The sequence below is a fragment of the Panicum virgatum genome, chromosome 2K, assembly GCF_016808335.1.
Source record: "Panicum virgatum strain AP13 chromosome 2K, P.virgatum_v5, whole genome shotgun sequence".
In the NCBI taxonomy this organism is placed as follows: Eukaryota; Viridiplantae; Streptophyta; class Magnoliopsida; order Poales; family Poaceae; genus Panicum; species Panicum virgatum.
In genome coordinates, this window is record NC_053137.1 from 55,032,366 (window position 1) to 55,052,521 (window position 20,156).

The 20,156-nt window shown below is 44.9% G+C and overlaps 3 protein-coding genes and 3 long non-coding RNA genes across 13 annotated transcripts; 4 read left to right on the forward strand and 2 right to left on the reverse strand.

Moving 5' to 3' along the window:
• Nucleotides 1–35: 35 nt before the first annotated feature.
• On the forward strand, nt 36–5,501 carry LOC120686385 (protein PLASTID MOVEMENT IMPAIRED 1-like). Its single transcript, XM_039968588.1, has 2 exons — nt 36–3,151; nt 5,276–5,501. Exons 1-2 carry the CDS (start codon nt 432–434, stop codon nt 5,337–5,339), a joined length of 2,784 nt encoding a protein of 927 aa, XP_039824522.1. The 5' UTR covers nt 36–431; the 3' UTR covers nt 5,340–5,501.
• Nucleotides 3,158–5,004, forward strand: LOC120686443. Its single transcript, XR_005680184.1, has 2 exons — nt 3,158–3,599; nt 4,738–5,004. It is a non-coding gene; the product is annotated as an uncharacterized LOC120686443 (long non-coding RNA).
• On the forward strand, nt 3,606–4,686 carry LOC120686440. The gene is made up of 2 exons (XR_005680176.1): nt 3,606–3,798; nt 4,272–4,686. It is a non-coding gene; the product is annotated as an uncharacterized LOC120686440 (long non-coding RNA).
• A 96-nt stretch (nt 5,502–5,597) lies between the features above and the next one.
• On the reverse strand, nt 5,598–8,955 carry LOC120686395 (mitochondrial phosphate carrier protein 1, mitochondrial-like). Of its 4 annotated transcripts, none has more exons than XM_039968605.1 (7): nt 8,678–8,955; nt 8,074–8,201; nt 7,852–7,992; nt 7,688–7,731; nt 6,937–7,151; nt 6,701–6,825; nt 5,598–6,093 (listed from the first exon to the last, which is right to left on the reverse strand). In XM_039968605.1, the coding sequence occupies exons 1-7, from the start codon at nt 8,849–8,851 to the stop codon at nt 6,045–6,047; spliced, it is 876 nt and encodes a 291-aa protein (XP_039824539.1). In that variant the 5' UTR covers nt 8,852–8,955; the 3' UTR covers nt 5,598–6,044. The 4 variants fall into 4 exon arrangements, with proteins under 4 accessions (XP_039824539.1, XP_039824544.1, XP_039824531.1 ...); XM_039968610.1 differs by having other exon boundaries at nt 7,852–7,989; nt 8,678–8,954; XM_039968597.1 differs by having other exon boundaries at nt 7,852–8,201; nt 8,678–8,953.
• A 3,818-nt stretch (nt 8,956–12,773) lies between these two features.
• LOC120686449 lies at nt 12,774–13,576 on the forward strand. The gene is made up of 2 exons (XR_005680189.1): nt 12,774–13,009; nt 13,204–13,576. It is a non-coding gene; the product is annotated as an uncharacterized LOC120686449 (long non-coding RNA).
• A 485-nt stretch (nt 13,577–14,061) lies between these two features.
• LOC120686455 lies at nt 14,062–18,978 on the reverse strand. 5 transcript variants are annotated; one of them, XM_039968693.1, is made up of 7 exons: nt 18,878–18,978; nt 18,612–18,744; nt 18,318–18,485; nt 18,013–18,116; nt 17,533–17,817; nt 16,378–16,818; nt 14,062–14,986 (listed from the first exon to the last, which is right to left on the reverse strand). In XM_039968693.1, the coding sequence occupies exons 6-7, from the start codon at nt 16,794–16,796 to the stop codon at nt 14,314–14,316; spliced, it is 1,092 nt and encodes a 363-aa protein (XP_039824627.1). In that variant the 5' UTR covers nt 16,797–16,818; nt 17,533–17,817; nt 18,013–18,116; nt 18,318–18,485; nt 18,612–18,744; nt 18,878–18,978; the 3' UTR covers nt 14,062–14,313. The 5 variants fall into 5 exon arrangements, with proteins under 5 accessions (XP_039824627.1, XP_039824619.1, XP_039824611.1 ...); XM_039968685.1 differs by having other exon boundaries at nt 16,933–17,817; XM_039968677.1 differs by having other exon boundaries at nt 16,378–17,817; nt 18,384–18,485.
• Between the last annotated feature and the right edge of the window lie 1,178 nt (nt 18,979–20,156).

The following is a 20,156-nucleotide window of genomic DNA, read 5'->3' on the forward strand; positions in this document are numbered from 1 at the left end:
TCTTCCGTTCTTCTGTATCAAAGCTGCCCATGGTATTGAGCGTTGCCCAAAAGCTTCCATGGGCAAAAAAAGGCCAGACAGCAGTATGATCCATGATATTGACTGGAGCCAAATCAGTGGATTGTGGATGGCACGATCGTGATGTTCTGTCGACTTGCTTCTCACAATCAGGTTAGTGACCGCGTCTGTTAATCCAGCATGCCACGTCGAATGCCACATATCATCCACACATTATCCAGAGAAACCTTTTCTGTGTGCCCGATGTGCCCTGCTTTATCATTTATACAGATTACAAGTAATCGAATTATCCACCCAGAAATACATCCGGACCAATTTGGCGCCAAACCAACGGCCACGCGAACACCACAAGTTTGCCCATCTCTTCTCCTCCATCCACTTCTTCCAAATCCCTCCAAAACTGTCACCAATCCATGGCGCCGCCGTCAACGTCCTCCCCTCTCGTCCCTCCATACACTTCACCGTCTCCTCGTCTCCCTCACTTATCCGCTTGGGAGACTTCACTTGCTTCTCAGGCGGACGAGCTTAGATTGCTAGCTGCCGCCGGTGAGGTCGAGCGCTGCCACATCGTCATGGCCGAGGCCGGCAAGTCCGATGATCAGATCCTCACTGAGCTCGACGCGCTCAGCCACACGCTCTACCAGCCGCACACCAAGCGCCGCACGGCCTCCCTCGCGCTCCCCCGCGCGGGCGGCGATGGCAATGCCGGCGGTGCCGACGCCGTGCGCACCGAGGCCCGCCCGCTCTCCCGCCGCCTGTCCATGTCCCCGTTCCGGTCGAGGCCTAAGCTGGACAAGAACCTGAACAACGTCGTCGTCGACGACGACGACGACGACGCGGCGGGCGTGGCGCTGCCGTTCAAGAGCCAGAGCTTCGCCGCGGTGAGCACGAGGCCGTCCGTGGCCGGGGAGAAGAAGGGGATCTGGGGGTGGAGGCCGATCCGCGCGCTGTCGCGCATCGGCATGCAGCGGATGGGCTGCCTCTTCTCCGTGGAGGTGGTGGCCGCGCAGGGCCTCCCGCCGTCCATGGACGGGCTGCGCCTCGCCGTGGCCGTGCGCAAGAAGGAGACGCGCGACGGCGCCGTGCAGACCATGCCGTCGCGCGTGCGGCAGGGCGCGGCCGACTTCGAGGAGATGCTCTTCGTCCGGTGCAACCTCTACTGCAGCAGCGGCGGCGCCACGGGCAAGCCGCTCAGGCTCGAGCCCCGGCCGTTCCTCATCTCGGCGGTCGCCGTGGAGGCGCCGGGGCTCGACCTCGGCCGGAATGCCGTGGACCTGAGCCTCCTCGTGAAGGAGTCCTCGGAGAAGAGCCGGCAAGGGGAGCGCGTCCGGCAGTGGGACATGGCGCTCCCGCTCGCCGGGAAGGCCAAGGGCGGCGAGATCGTCGTCAAGCTGTCGTTCCAGATCATGGACGACGGAGGCGTCGGGCTGTACAGCCAGCCAGCGGTTCCAGGCAGGACTAGCTCATCTGCGTCCTCCTCGTCCTTGTTTGCTCGGAAGCAAAGCAAGTCGTCGTTCAGCATCGCGAGCCCCAAGGTGGCGCGCCCGGAGCCGGCGCTGACACCGTCCAAGGGCGAGCCATCGCTGGCCTTGCTGGGCATTGACGACTTCAAGCTCGACGAGCCTAGCCCGGCAGTGGCCGAGGTCAAGCAGGAGGAGCAGAAAGAGCCGGAGCGCGAGGCCGAGGATGAGAAGGCAGATGACTCGGAGTTCCCGGAGTTCGACATCGTCGACAAGGGCGTGGAAGGGGAAGAAGTAGAGAAGGATGAGCCGAGACAAGAGGTTGAGGACAAGAAAGAAGCTGAGGAGGAGGAGGAGGAGGCTGCTTCCGCGGCCGGCGGCGACGAGGTGGTCAAGGAGGTGGTGCACGACAGCGCGCACACGTGGCGCCTCAACGAGCTCGAGGCGATCACCAACCAGATCAAGGCCCTCGAGTTGATGCACAGCGACGTGCCGGATGCGGGCGCCGAGTCGCCGGAGCGCCAGGAGCCGGCGGCGGCGGCTGGGTTCGACGCCGACGAGGAGGAGGTGACTAGAGAGTTCTTGATGCTGCTGGAACAAGGAGAGGACGGCGGGGGCGGGACGGGCAAGCCGGTGGCTCGCCAGCAGGTGCTCTCGCCCAAGTCCGGCGCGAAGCCTGGCTCCGGCGATGATGCCACGTGCTACATCTCCGACCTGGGCAAGGGGCTCGGCCCCATCGTGCAGACCCGGGACGGCGGCTACCTGGCCGCCATGAACCCGTTCGACATCCCGGTGGGGCGGAAGGAGCTCCCCAAGCTCGCCATGCAGCTGTCCAAGCCGTTCATCCTCCGCGACCAGAAGCTTCCCGGCGGCGGCGCCGAGGTGTTCCAGCGCCTGTGCGCCGGCGGATCCGAAGCCCTGTGCGCGAAGCTGGGTGCGCTCATCTCCATGGACGACGATGTCGTCGGCAAGACGGCCGAGCAGATCGCGTTCGAGGGCATGGCGTCGGCGATCATCACCGCGCGGAGCAAGGAGCTCGTCGCGAGCTCCACCGCGGCTCAGTCCGTCTCGCTGCTCCGGACGATGTCCATGGCGATGAACGCCGGGCGCCATGACAGGGTCGCCACGGGCATCTGGTACACCCAGGAAGTGCCGGTGACCGTCGACGAGATCCTGGCGTTCGCGCTGCAGAAGATAGAGGCGATGGCCGTCGAGGCGCTCAAGGTCCAGGCCGACATGATCGACGACCAGGCCCCGTTCGAGGTATCGCCGGAGAAGACACAGGCCGGGCACCTCCTCGACACCGCCGCGCCGCCGGAGGAGTGGGAGAGCGCCTGCGCTGGCGCGGACGCGGTCACGTTGCTCGTGGTGGTCCAGCTGAGGGATCCCCTGCGCCAGTACGAGGCCGTCGGCGCGCCATCGGTCGTGATCATCCAGGCCACACGAGCCGCCGGCAGCGAGGACGACGAGCCGAGGTTCAAGGTAGCAAACCTTCACCTGGGCGGCCTGCGGCTGAAGTCGCCCAACCGGCGAAACATGTGGGACGGCGAGAAGCAGCGGCTCACGGCAATGCACTGGCTCGTCGCCTACGGGCTTGGAAAAGCCGGCAGGAAGAGCCGGGCAGCGGCGGCGGGGAAGGCCGGGAATGAGGTGCTGTGGAGCATGTCGTCAAGGCTTCGTTTGGAAACTCCAATCCCCGCAGGGATCCCTGCGTTTTCCCCGGGTGGGAAGACCACGGGAATACAATCCACGGGTTGATTTAATCGGACATTTGGAACACCACGCGACAGGGTTCTCACGCCCCGATCTGCCTCCTTTCCACGGGGAAACACGCCCCACCTCGACAGGTCGGGGAGCAATCCCCCGTCTTCTCCCGAGTCTCGAGCTCTCCGTGTTGCTCGCGAGATGCGACGAACGGCCGCCGCCGCCGCCGCGGCGAACGGCCGACCTTCTTCCCCACCTCCATCGTCCCCTCCTCCACAGCTGTTGCTTCCACATCTCCACACCTTTGCCTTCATGGCCGCCACTACTTCCACGTCGTCTCCGTCTCCGTCTCCGTCTCCGTCTCCGTCTCCGTGGCCACCGGCACCTCACCTCCAAACTGTGGCTCAGCATCTATCTGTATGCTCGTTTCCTGCAACCCCATTTTCCTTCTCCATTTCCTCTTCCTTCCCCCTCCCTATTTTTTCTAGGGTGTGCTTACTTCTTAGAATAGATCTTGTGAAATTGATGATTTCTTCCCCTGCTCCTCCCCGGTGTAGTCCTCCGACACCATCTTTCGATTGCTGATGGCATCTCCTCCCTTCCACAGACACTGGAGGTTTGTTCACACGGCTGAAACCTGTAGCGTCTGTTTTATATGCTAATTCCGATGACCAGGTATAGATTTTTAGAGCTTTTGCTTGCTGAAACAGTTAGCTGTAGCGCCTGTTCTATATGCTAATTCTCGTGACCAGGTACAAATTTTTAGAGTTTTTGATTGGGAGTCCTAGAAATCAGTCTATCTCTTGTCTTCCACTGGTAAAAAGCTATGCAGTTCAGAAATTCAGATACAGCATAGCACTGGACTGAATTTCATAGTCAAGTAGTATTGGACCTAATCTAAGTTCCATTGTTGGAATCCAATCTGTGAATTGCTCTATACCTGCAATGTCATAGTGTATTTAAATAAGAAATGTTTCATTCTTTATGTAGGCAGATGCAATGGTCCGACAAAACCACATTAGCCGATAGTAGTGACCAATAAGGAAATAACAGTCACCTTTTCAATGCAATTCAATCTTTTTGGAACAGGTTTTCTGCCACCAAGCTGAACAAAGCAAGGATAGGGTTACCAATAAAGATCCTATTCTTTCTGATTGGATTTTATTGTGCGACGGCCTTTGCTACTGTCATCTCCTTATATTCATAAAAGTTGTATGTCAGGTTAATGTCATTTTCAGGCTTCAACATACTTGGGTAATCTGCTCAGCAAAATGTATGGTTAGTCAATCACGGGGATGTGGGCATGTGTTCATTTGAATGCTCGGAATAATAACTAGCATTATGTTCTGCCATGCTAGAACTGCTTTCATTAGTTAATTTAGCCAAGCTATTTGTAGCAGTTAATCAATCATAAAGCCTAGAACTGCTTTTATTAGTTAATTTGGCCAAGCTACTTGTAGCACTTAATCAATCATAAAGCAGTTCTATATGTGCCACAAAGCAATCATTAAGTTTCTTGGGTCATTTATATTATGATTTATTTGATCATTTGCAGGAAATGCAGCTACTTTTATCAGCATGCACAAGTCCAAAATAGTGCCGAACCAAATTCTTGCTGGATTTTAGATGGTACTCAATTCAAATTTTGTAAGAATTGAACTTCATTGTAGAAATTCTGAAAAGTTGTAGCCTTTCTCAATATTGTAACCTCTTTTGTTGTCATAGACAACTTGTGAGTGTAAAAAGTTGTAAGAACCTATATGTGAACACGATTTTTTTTTAAAGAAAATTTATGTAAGGGTGCCGCAAAGTATTGCCTAAATTTTGTTTGTGTACTGCTGGTGAAGATCCGTATGTTTTCAAATTTTTTTATTTTTTTTCTAATTTTCTGAGCATATATTTATATATATTCATTCATAAACCAACACGTGATTATCTTCCCTGGGAAAGCTTTCCAAATAGCAACGGGGAAGTTACCCCTTGCGGGGATATCCCCCCAGCGGGTGGACGGGGATTGCCTTGTCCAGAAAATTCCCTCCCATCCGATCACTTCCCTGGGTTAATTACCCCGTGGCTGCCAAATTAGCCCCAAGGGTGATGGCTGACATGTGGCTGAAGCCGCTGCGCAACCCGGACGTGAAGATCCCCCAGAAGTAGCTGCGGAAATCTTTGTTCCTACAGCTCATGATTGTAAAATAGTTCATTCCTGCATTGTTGCATTGTGGTGAATCCAAAAATAAAGGACCGTTCTGTTTCCTGTTTGTTTGAGAAAATTGTAAGAATACATACTATGAACAAGGAATATTACTGTTACACTAAGAGAACAGATGTTTGGCCTAAACATGCAGAGATACTGAAGGTTATGTAATAATAAAACAATTGGCATTGCTGAACCTGAACATAGGCAGTGGCGAATGCCTTCAAGAAGTATCAACTATAAGACAGAAAGAAAAATCAAGAGCAGTAACATAACACAGAATTTCACTCAATTCTCGATTCTTCAAAAGGATTATTTACACTACAAGGTTGCATGTATACATGAGGAGTGCATAATTTTCTCATATACATCAACCTTAATAAATACTGAGCATCATGAATGCCCCGGTAAAGCACCACCTGACCACAATGCTGTACCTGGAGGGGGGCTGAAGCTCAAGGTTAAGACGTGCAGAAACATACAATGCGAGGCAGCCATTTTTCATATGCAGCCACAGAAATCTTAAACACGATGTATTTCGGTCAGTAGCTTGTTTGCTGAAACTACCAATCATACTCTTCCCCGTAGCAAGTCAGAACGGTAGACAATACTTGTCTGTATGATACCAAAAAATGCATCACAAAACCTATCTGAAACTGTTCAGATTATACGTTAAGTTCTTCCAAATCACGGGGGAGCCCACCACTCGTTGGCCTGAAATGAACAGATTTACAGTCATAATAAAGTTAGCAAAGAAATGTACCAGGAATCCAAATAAACGCGTTACGCTAATTACAAATAAATGGATATTGACACATTTGAGATGGATATCAATGTGTTTGCCTTGTTGATATTGATAAGCATGACACCAAGTTTTCATTGTCCAACTGGTACTCGTAAGCTAGGTGGTGCGTCTGAATGTGTGATTGACAAACCAATCATAGGAGGCAACATGAATTTCTTTATTATCACTATCAATGTATAGCTACACACACTGTTCAAAGAGGGTGCTCGTGTAGAGAAACCAGACCTCAGCTAACGGTTAGTAAGTACATGATGTTCGTGTTCTTCATTTCAAAACATTTTTAGTTTAGTCCGTCCTTTTTGACAGATAGGTTTCAATTTAGATACCTGCACAGACATACAATCTTCTTTGTGACAGTATCACTAGGCCATTTTGTTATTATATAGTATGACATCAAGCTTGATAATTGTAAAATTAAAGTCCAGTTGTACATAGAGCTATCAACATTTCAAACCATGCTTATTCAGTTTATAAAACAGGAATACACTTGAGCTAACAGGGAAATTGCAGACTTACAATCCAGTCAGTATCTTGATTGTATCATAGAAGAACCATTGCATGGTTATGACGGGTCCAACAAGGGTGATCCGAATGGGCAGGCTTCTTATGAACAAATTACGAAGCCCGATACTTTTCACAGCCTGAAAGCGTAAGATGGGAGCATTAGATTAATGGCATGCTAATGATCAATGTAATGGTGGACCGTAACGACAATGAATTCCTTGGATCAAAAATTAAAATTATATTCTTACATGTATGATGTTTTCAGCCTTTTTGTTGTACAAGGATGAGACAATATTGTCTGCAGGATTCGAAACAACAGTACCAACAGCACCAGAGATGTAACCAGCCAGACAAGTAGCACCAAGCTGCTGGATTGTTGAGCAGTCCTCCTTTCTCTTTTGAATAACTTTCTGATATAGGAAGTCCACAGTATGCTCAAATGTCGAAAACATAAGCATGGAAACTACAAGAAGAGGATAGCACGGTAAATAAAAGATAAAAGGTATCTGAAGATAAGAAGATTAACATCTCGAAACCAAAAGATGCATTAATGAAGTGACACAGTGGAGGAACTGGAGAAGATTCAAACATAGCATAGGGGAGGCGATTCAAGATATTGGAAGAAGAGATGATTGCCGATGCTGATTTTATAAGTTTCTTAGTTCACTGAGTATGACATCATAGTCTCCAAAAGAAAGAAGTTTGAAAAAGTAGAGATACTAATGCAGCAGCGATTGCTTCTCAAACTTAATAACCAGGGTAAGAAATGTAATTCAGTCTGATGAATCAGTGAAGGCAAGCAAATTTGTACCCATTCTTACATAACATGCATGAAACGGAAAGAAATAAATGCTAAGGTCCAAAACTAAACAGATTTGAATATTTGATGCAGCACCAAGTCACATAACCATCACACACATTACTTTATCTGATTAAGCAGCATTTTCAGAAATAGAACATGTACAAAGCAGGGGTGGGGGGTAGGGGGAGTGCAATTACATGGAAGATTCCGTCCCCAAAGAGGTAAAAGCCCCCTGTAAAAGCTGCAACAGAACAAGAATTATATTTTTCTCAGGACGGTAGATGAAGGCTTGCATCTTCAAGCATACAGAGAATGCATCAAGTTGGTAATAATGATCTATATCTTATTCATGATAGCTTACCCAGACAGGCCTTCGGTTGCATACACCCTTGGAAAGCCATCAATCAAGCCTTTTGCAAACATGGGCTGTGTCTGAACACGGACTTTAACCGATTCAAATGGGGACAGGCCAACATCAGCTATGATTTGAGCAGAGGCACTGCTAAGGAAGTATATGGTGCTCTTGTTACTGTCTGGTAGCATGTCAGAGTACCTCTTCTTGAAATACTCATAGAGACCAAACCTGCAGCCACCCTGAACACCGTAGCCCAAAAATTTCCCTCCCCATCCTCTCCAAAGTGACGAAGGTCCCTCTTCTTTCACAAGAACGTTCAGTCCAGCAAAAATACTGCTATACTTCATCGGATTCACCTGACAGATAAAGCAAGGGAAACGAATTATAAACTGAAAGCACCTTTTCTGTAACAGTGATTAGGCATTACAGTAGATATCGAAAGGTATGTACATAAATGCCAATTAATCAGTTCAAAACTGTGAAATTATTCACCTAAATCCCCTCAATTCCATCTTCTGTTCATCGCAGAAGCTAAGCATCTAACTTCTGTTTCAACATCTTTCACCAAGCTCTAAAGCGAATGATTCTCCACAGAAGCATTTCAGCAGTAAGTTCTAGTGCGCACCCCTAACATATCAAGCTCACTACTAGAGTTAACTGATTGAAAACCCCAAATTCGCATAGCATTGGAAGTAACAACAGCAGCACAAACCCCCCGAACAAAACATCCTCCCGCCGCAGCAGAACAAAGGTGCCGCTGCTGCCGCACGCCACACGGCAGCGCCGCATGACTGCATCCTGAGCACCCGACCCGCCGAGAAAGCCGACTCACCTGCATGTTGACCTTGAGCACGTCGAGCGGGGTGATGGCGAGGTGCGTGGCGCCCGCCGCCAGCATCCCGCCGCCGGCGCAGAGCGCGTAGTACTCCGGGGAGAACACCCGCATGCCCGCCGCCGCCGCCCCGTCGCCCCTCGCCGCCCTCGCGGCGGCCCCCGCGTCGCCCATTCGCGCGCGGATCGGAATCGATCAGCGTGCTCGCCTCCGCTCCGGCGATGTTGGAGTCTGGACTAGGAATGGACCACGTAGCGGGGCCGCGTGCCTTCCGCTTGCCCAGTTGCCCTCCCCTTGTCGTTGAACGGCTGACTTGTCCAAACCAAGGAGAGGGACCTTAAACCCTAGCTGGGGGCCCCATGTCAGTGAGCGCTAGAGGACACATTTTTTTTGTTTTTTTGGAGGGCTAGATGACAACGTAAGATGTAAGCTTCCCTTGGCTGGGCCTGCCCAGTGGGGACCGATGCCACAAGGGCTCTGTTTGGTTTGGACTGAAAAATATGGACTAGTAATTTTATCAATTTTGACAGTTAATTAAGGTGTCAAACAAAGTTAATTCACAAAACCAACTTCAGAATTCTGCGCTAGGAATCCTGAACAATCTAATGAGGTCTTTGACCGCGTGATTAGAAGATAGTTACTGTAGTATCACTGTAGCCAATCATCGATTAATTACCGTCATTAGATTCGTCGCGAAAAGTTACACTCATTCTAAAAAAATTTCGCAAATAGACTTCATTTAGTACTATATGCGATATTTTTCTATCGGAAAACATGCACACACTGTTCCTAAAAATCCGAAACTGATCCCAACATGGCCAAGAGGCCCACAGCTTCCTGAGGCAGGGGAAAACGAGAAGATGCCACGGGAACGGGAGGCTTCACGTTTCAGCTTTAGCCTGTGTTTAGTTGCAAAAAGAATGCGAAAAGTACCGTAGCACTTTTCGTTTGTATGTATGTGGTAAATATTATTCTACAATAGACTAACTAGGCTCAAAAGATTCGTCTCGCAACATACATCAAAACTATGCAATTAATTTTTTATTTATCTACATTTAATACTTCATGCATGAGTCATTTGCTATATTTAAAGTACTGTAGCACTTTTCGTTTGTATGTATGTGGTAAATATTATCCTACAATAGACTAACTAGGCTCAAAAGATTCGTCTCACAACATACATCAAAACTATGCAATTAATTTTTTATTTATCTACATTTAATACTTCATGCATGAGTCATTTGCTATATTTAATGTTTCGATGTGATGGAAAATTTAGAAAGTTTAGAGGAGTTGGGAGAACTAAACACAGCCTCAATGATCTGACAAAGGCAAAGTACCAGTTTCAACAGAGGCGGCCAAAACTCGATTTCTAACGCTGCAGCGAACAATACACCGGTTTCTAAAAACCATGTTTTTCGTTTTAATTAGGAAAAAAAATCTGAGGTCATGTTTGGTTGTATGATTCTCTTCCTCGATTCATGCGAGCAAAGAATTGTTTCGCATCAAACTGCTACTCCAGAACCAGGTCGGATGTAACCAGAGGTAAGGCTTGCTCCAAGGACGCACCCTAAACCGCCCCCACCCTGCGTAGGGGGGCTTTGGGGGGAGCGAGCGCTCCAACGGCTCCCCCACAGCTCCCCTTATATGTGGGGAGTTGAATCCTCTCACATATAGAGTGAGTTCCAACTTTTCCTATATCTTTAATTACACCGTTTTTTCGTGATATTAGTCCCGTTTGAGCCTCGTAACATGACGATAATGCGTATTATGATAGTACAAATACAGTATGATTTTTTTAAATTCAAAAACATTAAATAAATAGTTAGTTAATGAGTGATAGTATATAGGGGGAATATATATGAGGGGAATGGTCGGAGAGAAGGAGTTATAGAGGGAGGAATCTTTTAGAGGGAGGTAGTAAAATATAATAAATAGTACGTTTGGGGGGAGTTGGATGTGGGGAATGGTTGGAGATAGCCTTAAGTTCATCCAACAGACAAGCCACTACCAGGTCAGATGTAACCGGAGGTAAGTTCATCCAACAGATAAAGGTGAAATAGAGGCATGTGAGCATCTTACCGGTTACCACGGTCCCCAACCAGGTTCCTGACCCTGCTAAGTGCTAACCGGCACTCTTTGCGTCCGGAAACTGAACCCAATGTTGGCATGCTGCTACCAGCACCGGTGCACATTGCAAAACAACAGCTCATCGGCATATAAATCACCAAGGCAAGAAAGACCAAAAGGTTCAGTGCAAAAGGAAATAAGCAAATCCTGACCAGAAATTCTTGGGAAGCAACGAATATCCACAAACTGACTTTGTTCCATTTCTCCTTGGACGCAACATTCTTACCAGCAAGCAGCAGCCTTGTCTCCAGGGCACTAGCATTCAAACTTGATCATCCGGTAGCCTCAGATTCAGCCGCAAACTTTGGGTTTCAGAAGTTCAGAATCAGCCACGTTTCATACAAGCCACACAGCTTAGCAACAACAATAAAAAAAATGATCAACAACACAGCAGTCAAATAGATAGCAGAGGCTATTATATCTCAAACAAAGTACTGGTAGATAGATTAAGTTCACAGAACATAATTATACCAAAAGGCAAATATTAACTGGTTTCCGTATCACATCATGGGCCAGATGCTGGTGAAGCCAAACACAGCTTCGTTATTATGAAGGCAGGCAATTATACTAGTTCAGCCTGTCACTGCATCAGCATTACACATATAACCCACCTGGAAGTGCAAATCAAAGCATATTTGCTCTAACAGGAGGGCTTCCACCAAGCTTCAGAATGGTGGCACGTTTTGGTGTAAATTGTGCCGCTTGATGGGCACTATCTCATATGATAAATTGGCTGAGCCATTGCTTCCTTGCCCAAGTTGCAGAGCTTGTGGGGTTTCGGCCGTCAGGACACCAGGGAGCATTCTTTTCTTCTCGCGCCTCCTGTTGGTGGCTGCGCCAATGCTTCTCTTGCGGCTGGGGTAGGCCCTATTTTCTTCCCTGGATTGATCAAGCATAACACTCCCCTGCGCTCTTGGTGATGGGATGCCTGAAACTTCCAACTGGAAACTCTCCGATATATGATTGTCATGTGTCATCTGTTCTGCTAAGTTGCTTGGACTGTTACTCGCTTGCCCAAATTCAGGCATTCCCTGTGCCAGACTATGAAGAATATCTATGTCCTCAGTTAGGATTGTTGGCGCCTTGGCGGGGTGCTTGATGCAATTCCTTTCCCCTTCCCTGGTGCAGTACAGGAGTGGGCAGAAATGTTCATACCATGGTTGACAAGCCTGACATCATTGATGCTATGCCTCTGCCTCGTGTCATCTAGCTCTTACAAGTTCTTACCTTCCAATGAGGACTGGCAGCATATTCAATGTGTAGTAGATTGCCTCAAGGTCTTTTATGAGGTTACAAAAAGAGTTTCAGGCACAAAATATCCCCCTTTAAGTCTGTACTTCAATGATTTCTGTGGAATTTATCTTCTTCTCCGGGAGTGGCAGTTCGGTATTGATACATTTGTTGCATCAATGGCTGTACCAATGGTGGATAAATTTGAGAAATATTGGGACATTGCAAATAAATTATTAGAAATTGCAATAATTCTTGACCCTCGCTACAAAATGAAATCCATTGAGTACTACTATAAATTGCTTTATGATCCATTTGTGGCTGATCTAAGAATTGAATCTGCAAGAAAATCATTTCTTGAGTTGTTTAATGAATATGCAAGTCAACCCTCCCAACCATCATCAGATGGTAACTCATCAAGGAATTCTGAGGCAACAATACCTAGTTCAACACAGTCATCATCTAGTTTGCTTGCAACCAGATTGAGACTAGAGAGATTTATATATGAGAGCAATTCAAGTCGTCATAGTAAATCAGAGTTGGAGATCTATCTTGAAGACCCGTCTTCTCTTGGAATTGGCAATAGTTCTTTTGATATTATGGCTTGGTGGAGGGTTAATGGCCCAAAATATCCAATCATTTCTCGGATGGCTCGTGATATATTGAGTGTTCCACTTTCAACCGTGGCCTCAGAGTCAATTTTCTGTTCTACTAAGAGAATACTTGATGATTATCGCTGCAACCTGCTCCCAGAAACAATTGAGGCTATAATGTGTTCACATGATTGGCTCAAAGGTCGCATACCAGGTGCATATTTCTACTCCTAAATAATATTTTTGGTACTTATATATAGGCTTTCTAACATTATTTTATATCAAACAGTCGATCCTTGAGTTGTTGAAGATAACATATCTACTTATGAATCATCTGTACCAACTCCAAATCAAGAAGATCAAATTGATGGTGATTAAGGTAGGCTTTCATGTTTTACCCTACTTCTTGCAGTATTGCATGGCACCACTAGCTTTTCTTATTTGCTTCATATGATTGCTGCTTACAATTGTGTTGTAGTATATTTTTTGTATGCAATAGCTAATTAGCTAGGCTTACTGTTGTATTGTCAAGTAGCTATTCATCATTTTAACTCCCATCTTTCTTTGTTGCAGGAGCAGGATCAGACTAGGTTCCCATACAATTTTGCAGTCCCTGAGTGCTTTGTTTTGCTGTCAAGTAGCTATACATCATTTTAACTCCCATCTCATAGGCAAGGTCGCTATGAGATGTGAAGGCCTTTTGTTTCGTACTTCTACTATATTTCTGGTTATCTTGTACTCTACAAATAGGCATGAAAGGATTGGTCAGTGCTCATGCTATGATTATTGTACATGTCCAGTAATTTGGACAAGTGACTTAGGTTCTAAAGTTCACAATGTGATCTGTGCATCTCCATTTGTCTGGACAAGTGACTTAGCCTGTCTCTGATATTCGTTGGTTATTTAATTATCTGAGATTAATGTTATATTGTATTATAAGAATGAAGCGATCAATCTCTACTGTCAGTGATCAGGATTTGTTAATTGCACCAATCAAGTTCACTTCACAGCTTGAATGTAGCTGACCAGTCTAGTTTATTTACTTGTGTTGCTGCCGCAGTGACGGATGGAATACATGTGGTCTGTGGAATCGGATATTAAAGGGTTTACCCATATCCACATTATTTACCCATTATCCAATGGGTACGGGGAATTCAAAGTGGCACGGTACGGGGAAGGCATTGGTTGGGTAATTAACTTATGGGTACGGGGTGGGGAAGGTGCGGGTATGCCCGAAGCCTGCCCAACGGCAACGTGAACTAGCATTCAAACCTGATCAGCCGGTAGCTTCAGATTCAGCCGCAAACTTTGGGTTTCAGAAGTTCAGAATCAGCCACGTTTCATACAAGCAATCATACAAGCCACACAGCTTAGCAACAACAATAAAAAAAAAGATCAACAACACAACAGCCAAATAGATATCAGAGGCTATTATATCTCAAACAAAGTACTGGTAGATAGATTAAGTTCACAGAACATAATAATTATACCAAAGGCAAACATTAACTGGTTTCCGTATCACATCATGGGCCAGATGCTGGTGAAGCCAAACACAGCTTCGTTATTATGAAGGCAGGCAATTATACTAGTTCAGCCTGTCACTGCATCAACATTACACATATAACCCACCTGGAAGTGCAAATCAAAGCATATTTGCTCTAACAGGAGGGCTTCCACCAAGCTTCAGAATGGTGGCACGTTTTGGTGTAAATTGTGCCGCTTGATGGGCACTATCTCGTATGATAAATTGGCTGTGCCATTGCTTCCTTGCCCAAATTGCAGAGCTTGTGGGGTTTGGGCAGTCAGGACACCAGGGAGCATTCTTTTCTTCTCGCACCTCCTGTTGGTGGCTGCGCCAATGCTTCTCTTGCGGCTGGGGTAGGCCCTATTTTCTTCCCTGGATTGATCAAGCATAACACTCCCCTGCACTCTTGGTGATGGGATGCCTGAAACTTCCAACTGGAAACTCTCTGATATATGATTGTCATGTGTCATCTGTTCTGCTAAGTTGCTTGGACTGTTACTCGCTTGCCCAAATTCAGGCATTCCCTGTGCCAGACTCGGCAGAATATCTATGTCCTCAGTTAGGATTATTGGCGGGATGCTTGATGCAATTCCTTTCCCCTTCCCTGGGGCAGTACAGGAGTGGCCAGAAATGTTCATACCATGGTTGACAAGCCTGACATCATTGATGCTATGCCTCTGCCTCGTGTCATCTAGCTCATTCTTCTCTATTCTGTCGAAGTACTTCTGAGCATGGCTTGCTAGCTGCGCTGGGGTCCTGGAAGGGACGAAATACTCGGAGATGAATTTCCACGCACCTCGTCCCAGGCAATTCACACCATGTAGAAAATCCCTGCATTTGCATGTAGCTTTATAAGTTCTCCCAGGCAATGAAGTGCAACTATAAATTCAATATATCCATTTGTGTTTTCAAGGCTACAAACACAGGACTCCATCTGAGTTTCACATGAAAATAATTTTTTATATAAAAGTCTCCACGATGCATATTTCAATTTGAAGATGATGGCCTGTTTGCTTGATTGACAACATATGGATATATGAAAAGAAAAGATGGGTGTTGAGGTAGTTTTAGTCATATCTATGTCACAAGATCCTTATTTTGGTCTTGTAGTTCCATGGAGTTTTCTAGGCTCAATAACGTGTTCGATTAGGATAATGTTATGGAGATGACTATGATATGAACAACTCTAGTCTTCGCTCAAGCACTTCTGATATGTAGGAGTGGTGGCAGATGTTGGGATAAGTATGTAAAGTGCATAAAACTCAAACACATCTACAGTAGCCAATCCTTAGATTTATTTAAAAAGCTGCAGCAGAGAATAAACAAAGTTTTACAGGCTCATGCCCATGCCTAATGATAAAAAAAAATATGGCACTGCATATCCTCTAATACTATGTATATCATATGTCCTGTGGTATAAATAAAAAAAACTTGCCAGGAAAAGAAAGTCAAAACAGTTTGGTAAAAAAGCAAAGAAACCATGTGCCATTTCACTTTGCAAGCATACCTTTTGCGCATAGAGATTTTCCATTTTAGTAAACAAGGGTTGGCAGAGCAAGATGTTTTAGTGTTTTCCTAAACTACCCACGATAATAATCTGACGTTCTTGTATGGTAGCTGCAAATATCCGGCCATTGGTGGCCAAACAGTTCGTGTTTCTAAAGCAACGAGCTAATTATTAACAAGTGTTTTTGTCATGGAATGTAAGCGAAAACACTTACGTTGGCATGGAATTTTTATATTAAAATATTTTGTGTGCCAAACACATAGTTTCTTAAATAGATTATATATATATACATATATATATACATACACACACACACACACACACACACACATATACATATACATATAATATTGTTTGGTCAATATTTGAAATATTATTCTGCGCATATTTTCCTAACCAAAAGCCAGAAATCAAATTTCCAAGATATCATATGTATGTGTATTATTGAATATTAGTGATATACCTGAAGATAAGAGTGCTAGTTTTTTTTCCCGGCACCCCTATATATGTAGTACATTTTAGTGGAACATCAATGTCATATACAGTGGAAGTCTACACATCAGAACAGAAACAAGTCTCTACTATATACATCTTTTATAGAGTTAACATGCAAAGAACAAGGCAACACATGCATAAGCATATTAACAGTGAAGTAAAATATAAAGGAACAAGAAGTTGATAAATAAATAAAAAGAGGATGAATGACTGAAAGTACCTGTGTTCCTCAGCAGTCCAATACTGTTTCCTCTTCCGTGATAACTTGCAGTGTGACTTTTGTATTTCCTCCTGATCCCCAGCTGGTCCGAATAACAATTGTTTGGAAGGTTCAAATAAAGATGTCTCAACTAATGGGTCCATAACCAAGTCCCGTGTCTCTCCTTCTAAAAGTTTGCACCAATCATCCCAATCAACAGTTGCATCATCTCTGCTTGGTTCACCATCTGTCTCACCACAGAGCATATCCGCGAAGACCTCAGCATATTTATCCCTCAACTGCTGAATAGACTTTGCAGGGAACCTCTTTGCAAGTGCTTCCATCCTGTCACATGATTTTTCATACCACAACTCGGCAAAATGTGCCTTGAACTCCTCTTCTTCACAGGATGTCCACTCTTGAGTATTCTTTGGATCCATAACTTCCAAGAAGTCCTTCCCCCTGTTGTAAAGGTAATATGTAAGTGTATAGCCAATCCAATCGGAACAGATAGCTGAGATTTGCATGAGCACGAAATAAGCTAAGCAAAGAAAAAGAAATCATCATTTCCCTTACCTTTGATTCAGATTGCTCATCCTCAAATAAAAATTCGGGATCAGAACAACACAACCACCTAGCGCTTTTCCATGAGCAAGGATCTAATCTTCCAAGTATTGGCAAAGAGCGAAAGCTTTGAGGTTTTGTTATGTCAAAGAAAGTTGAGCCTTAAAGGGAATATATAGGGTCCAAACTGTGCCGAGCATGCTTACAATGATATCCAGCCATATCGCACAAGGATTATGCATTTATTTCTCAATTACATTTCAGGAATAAAAACTGGGTTTAACATTACTGTAATGCACTAGTTAATAATGAGAATAATCTTTAGTGCTGCATACATTTATACACCCAATATCATCTATGCTGTATGATGACAACATTTATCGGCGTCAAGATATCGCAATATTCGACCCTCTTGAAAAAAATCCAGCAAAGTATTCTTGGAGATACTGCTAACGTGTAAGTGATAGCCGTTTGCAAGCTATGACATGTTGACTTTGTGTCAATTTTCTTTCCTTAATCCATAGTGATAGATTTCAAGTATCTAAAGATCATGTTGGGGATCAAAAGTTTAAATGTTGGGGGGTTAATTAACTGCACAAGCCATGGGTAAACCTGATAGCTGACACTGCCTCGTATAAACTCAGCCCTTGAACCAGTGAAGCCTTTCTTTGTAGCCAAGTGATACACCAAAGCCAGAAACAAACAGTTTGTTCACTTGTGTCAGCAGGTAGCTATGAAAAATATTTGACATATTTATTAAAAATTCCACTACTATAATTAGCAAAAAAAAATGACTGACACAATTTTTCCTCGATGTGCAGAACCACTTCTTCAAAAGCAAATCTGGAATGTGCCTTTGAGGCTAATTTTTCCTAAGGAGATAGAAGGGGCACATCCCTGCATAAGGAGTAACAGCAATTATCAAACTAACACTACGCAAAGGAGATAAAAATGGAAACCCACGTGAACATTTGGGATGAAAAAGATCTTAAGTGTCCGAGTTAACAACAATGATGGAAGAATCTGTATGTTCAGCAACATAAAGCTAATATTTATTTACTTCTACACAAGGATGAAACAGCAGGTTTTTACCATTATTTCTTCATGTCCGTTCCTTTGGGATCTGATCCAGCGGATGTAACAAGCTTGGCTTCCTGGTACAACATTCAAAAAACTCATAGGCCAGTAAAGCACCCCTGCACATGCAACATCCAAAGTATGAAGCTTGAACCAATTACCGCCAAGTAGGAATTAGGAAACACTAAAGTTTCGTGGAGCTTGTTCAAAAAACAAACCCTTGAAAGACGCTAATACGATGAGCTTGCCCAAAACACAAAGTACACTATCACTGATACACACCCATTGACAAAGCATATTATTCAAAATACAAAGCATACCACCGCTTAAAACCATAAGTTTCCATCAGCAAACGCATCTAGGTTTCCATCAGCAGCAAAACTGACCCGGTCAGCATCAGACCACGACCCAGCTAGTCCATCACCCAGTAACATCTAGGTTCCCATTTACATCCGATGATCCTGCGTCGCCTCGCATACGGGGTCATCCTGCATCCATACATTTCACCAAAATAAGCCCCGAACCAAGGGACCAGACTGAAATGCACCCCCCCCCCCCACCGGATCGGAACCACCAAATGAGCAAGCACGCATCGACCCTGGAATCGGACTCACGTGTACAAGACCCCAGAGGCTATGCGAGCGCGACGCGCGCTCGGCTTCCTGAGTCCTGACAGTCTGACACCAACGCCGCCGCGCCGCCGCCCATCTTCGGTTTTCCTTTTTGTTCGTTCCTCGCATCTCCGCACTGCAATGATGAAATGGCATGAAATGTGATTGGGATCCACATGAATTGATATGGAACTAACAAAGTTGCGCCGAAATGAGACCGCGAAGGAAAAGAGGCTGAGGCTGAGCCCGCGAGAGCAGCGCATCATCACCTGGGAGGCTGGGGCTGGGCCGCTGGGTTCAACCGTCGGTGACGGAGACGAAGGGGTGCCTGCGTTTTCTGAAAAAAAAAGAAAAGAGAAAACAAAAAAAATGGTTTGTGCTCGTCAATTGGGCCTTTTGGGCTGTGGTGAAGAAAGCCTACTTACCACACTAGTCGTGTCCACCCGAGGTTATCATTTTTTTTTATCTTTTTATAATTTAGCAATGTATTTAATTATTCAATTTATTGTGGAATAGAGAGAGGGTTAACATTAATATTGTGCAACTCTCGATATATATAGTGGAGTGTCATAGGAGTGTCATGAATATTAAAATTGCTGACGTGACAGAGTTATTATGAAGAGAGAAGAGGGGAAGTGTTATGAAATGGAGAGTGTAATCGTCATGATACTCTTCCGGCTCGATTACCTAGTTCACAGTCTTGATAACTGTGCGATGACACTTTCCACTGGGACTAACCTAAGTGAGAACAATCTTTTGTGCCACATAGATTTATTAACCCAAATCTTTATATCGATAAATAAAAGTGAATATAAGTTGAATAGTTGTTGGTCTAGACTTCGTTCAAGATACTGCATTATCCCTCTTTGCATCCTTTGATATTTTCTATACAGCCCTCCTACCAAAATCCAACAATTATTTTTGGTGATATTGCTAACGTGCAAGTGCTAAACCATTTTGCAAGCTATGAGATATGCAGACTTTTTGTGATTTTAATACGTCTCGAAGTAACAGAATTTGAAACCTTGATCTATAAAAGATTTTATTCAAGATACTGCATTAACCTTCTTTGATATCCTTTGATATCTGTTATGCAATCCTGGATCTTAGAAAATCCAACAAAATATTCTTAAAGATAATGTGCTAGCGCATAGTATATGCTAAACCGTTTGCAAGCTATATGGTATACTTCCTCCGTTTCATGAAGAGTACAATTCTAGCTGATTTTTTCAGATAGATTAGTGGTGGCGTGAAAAAAAAACTCATACCCTCTTTTTTTTTTTGCCACACGCGGTCAGTTTTTGTAAGCAAATCAAATATAACCACTAAATTAGACAGGTAGTTGAGATCCAATATCTAGAATTGCACTCTTTGTAGAATTTTTTCCAAACGCATAGGATGGAGGGAGTACATCGTGTAAACTTCCCTTTTTCTTTCGAAATAAACTTATGTAAACTTTCTTTCATTTACAATACATCTCAAACAACACACTGATCTGACGTCAATAATGACAATGATGTTGTTCAAAACACAATCCATACTAATACG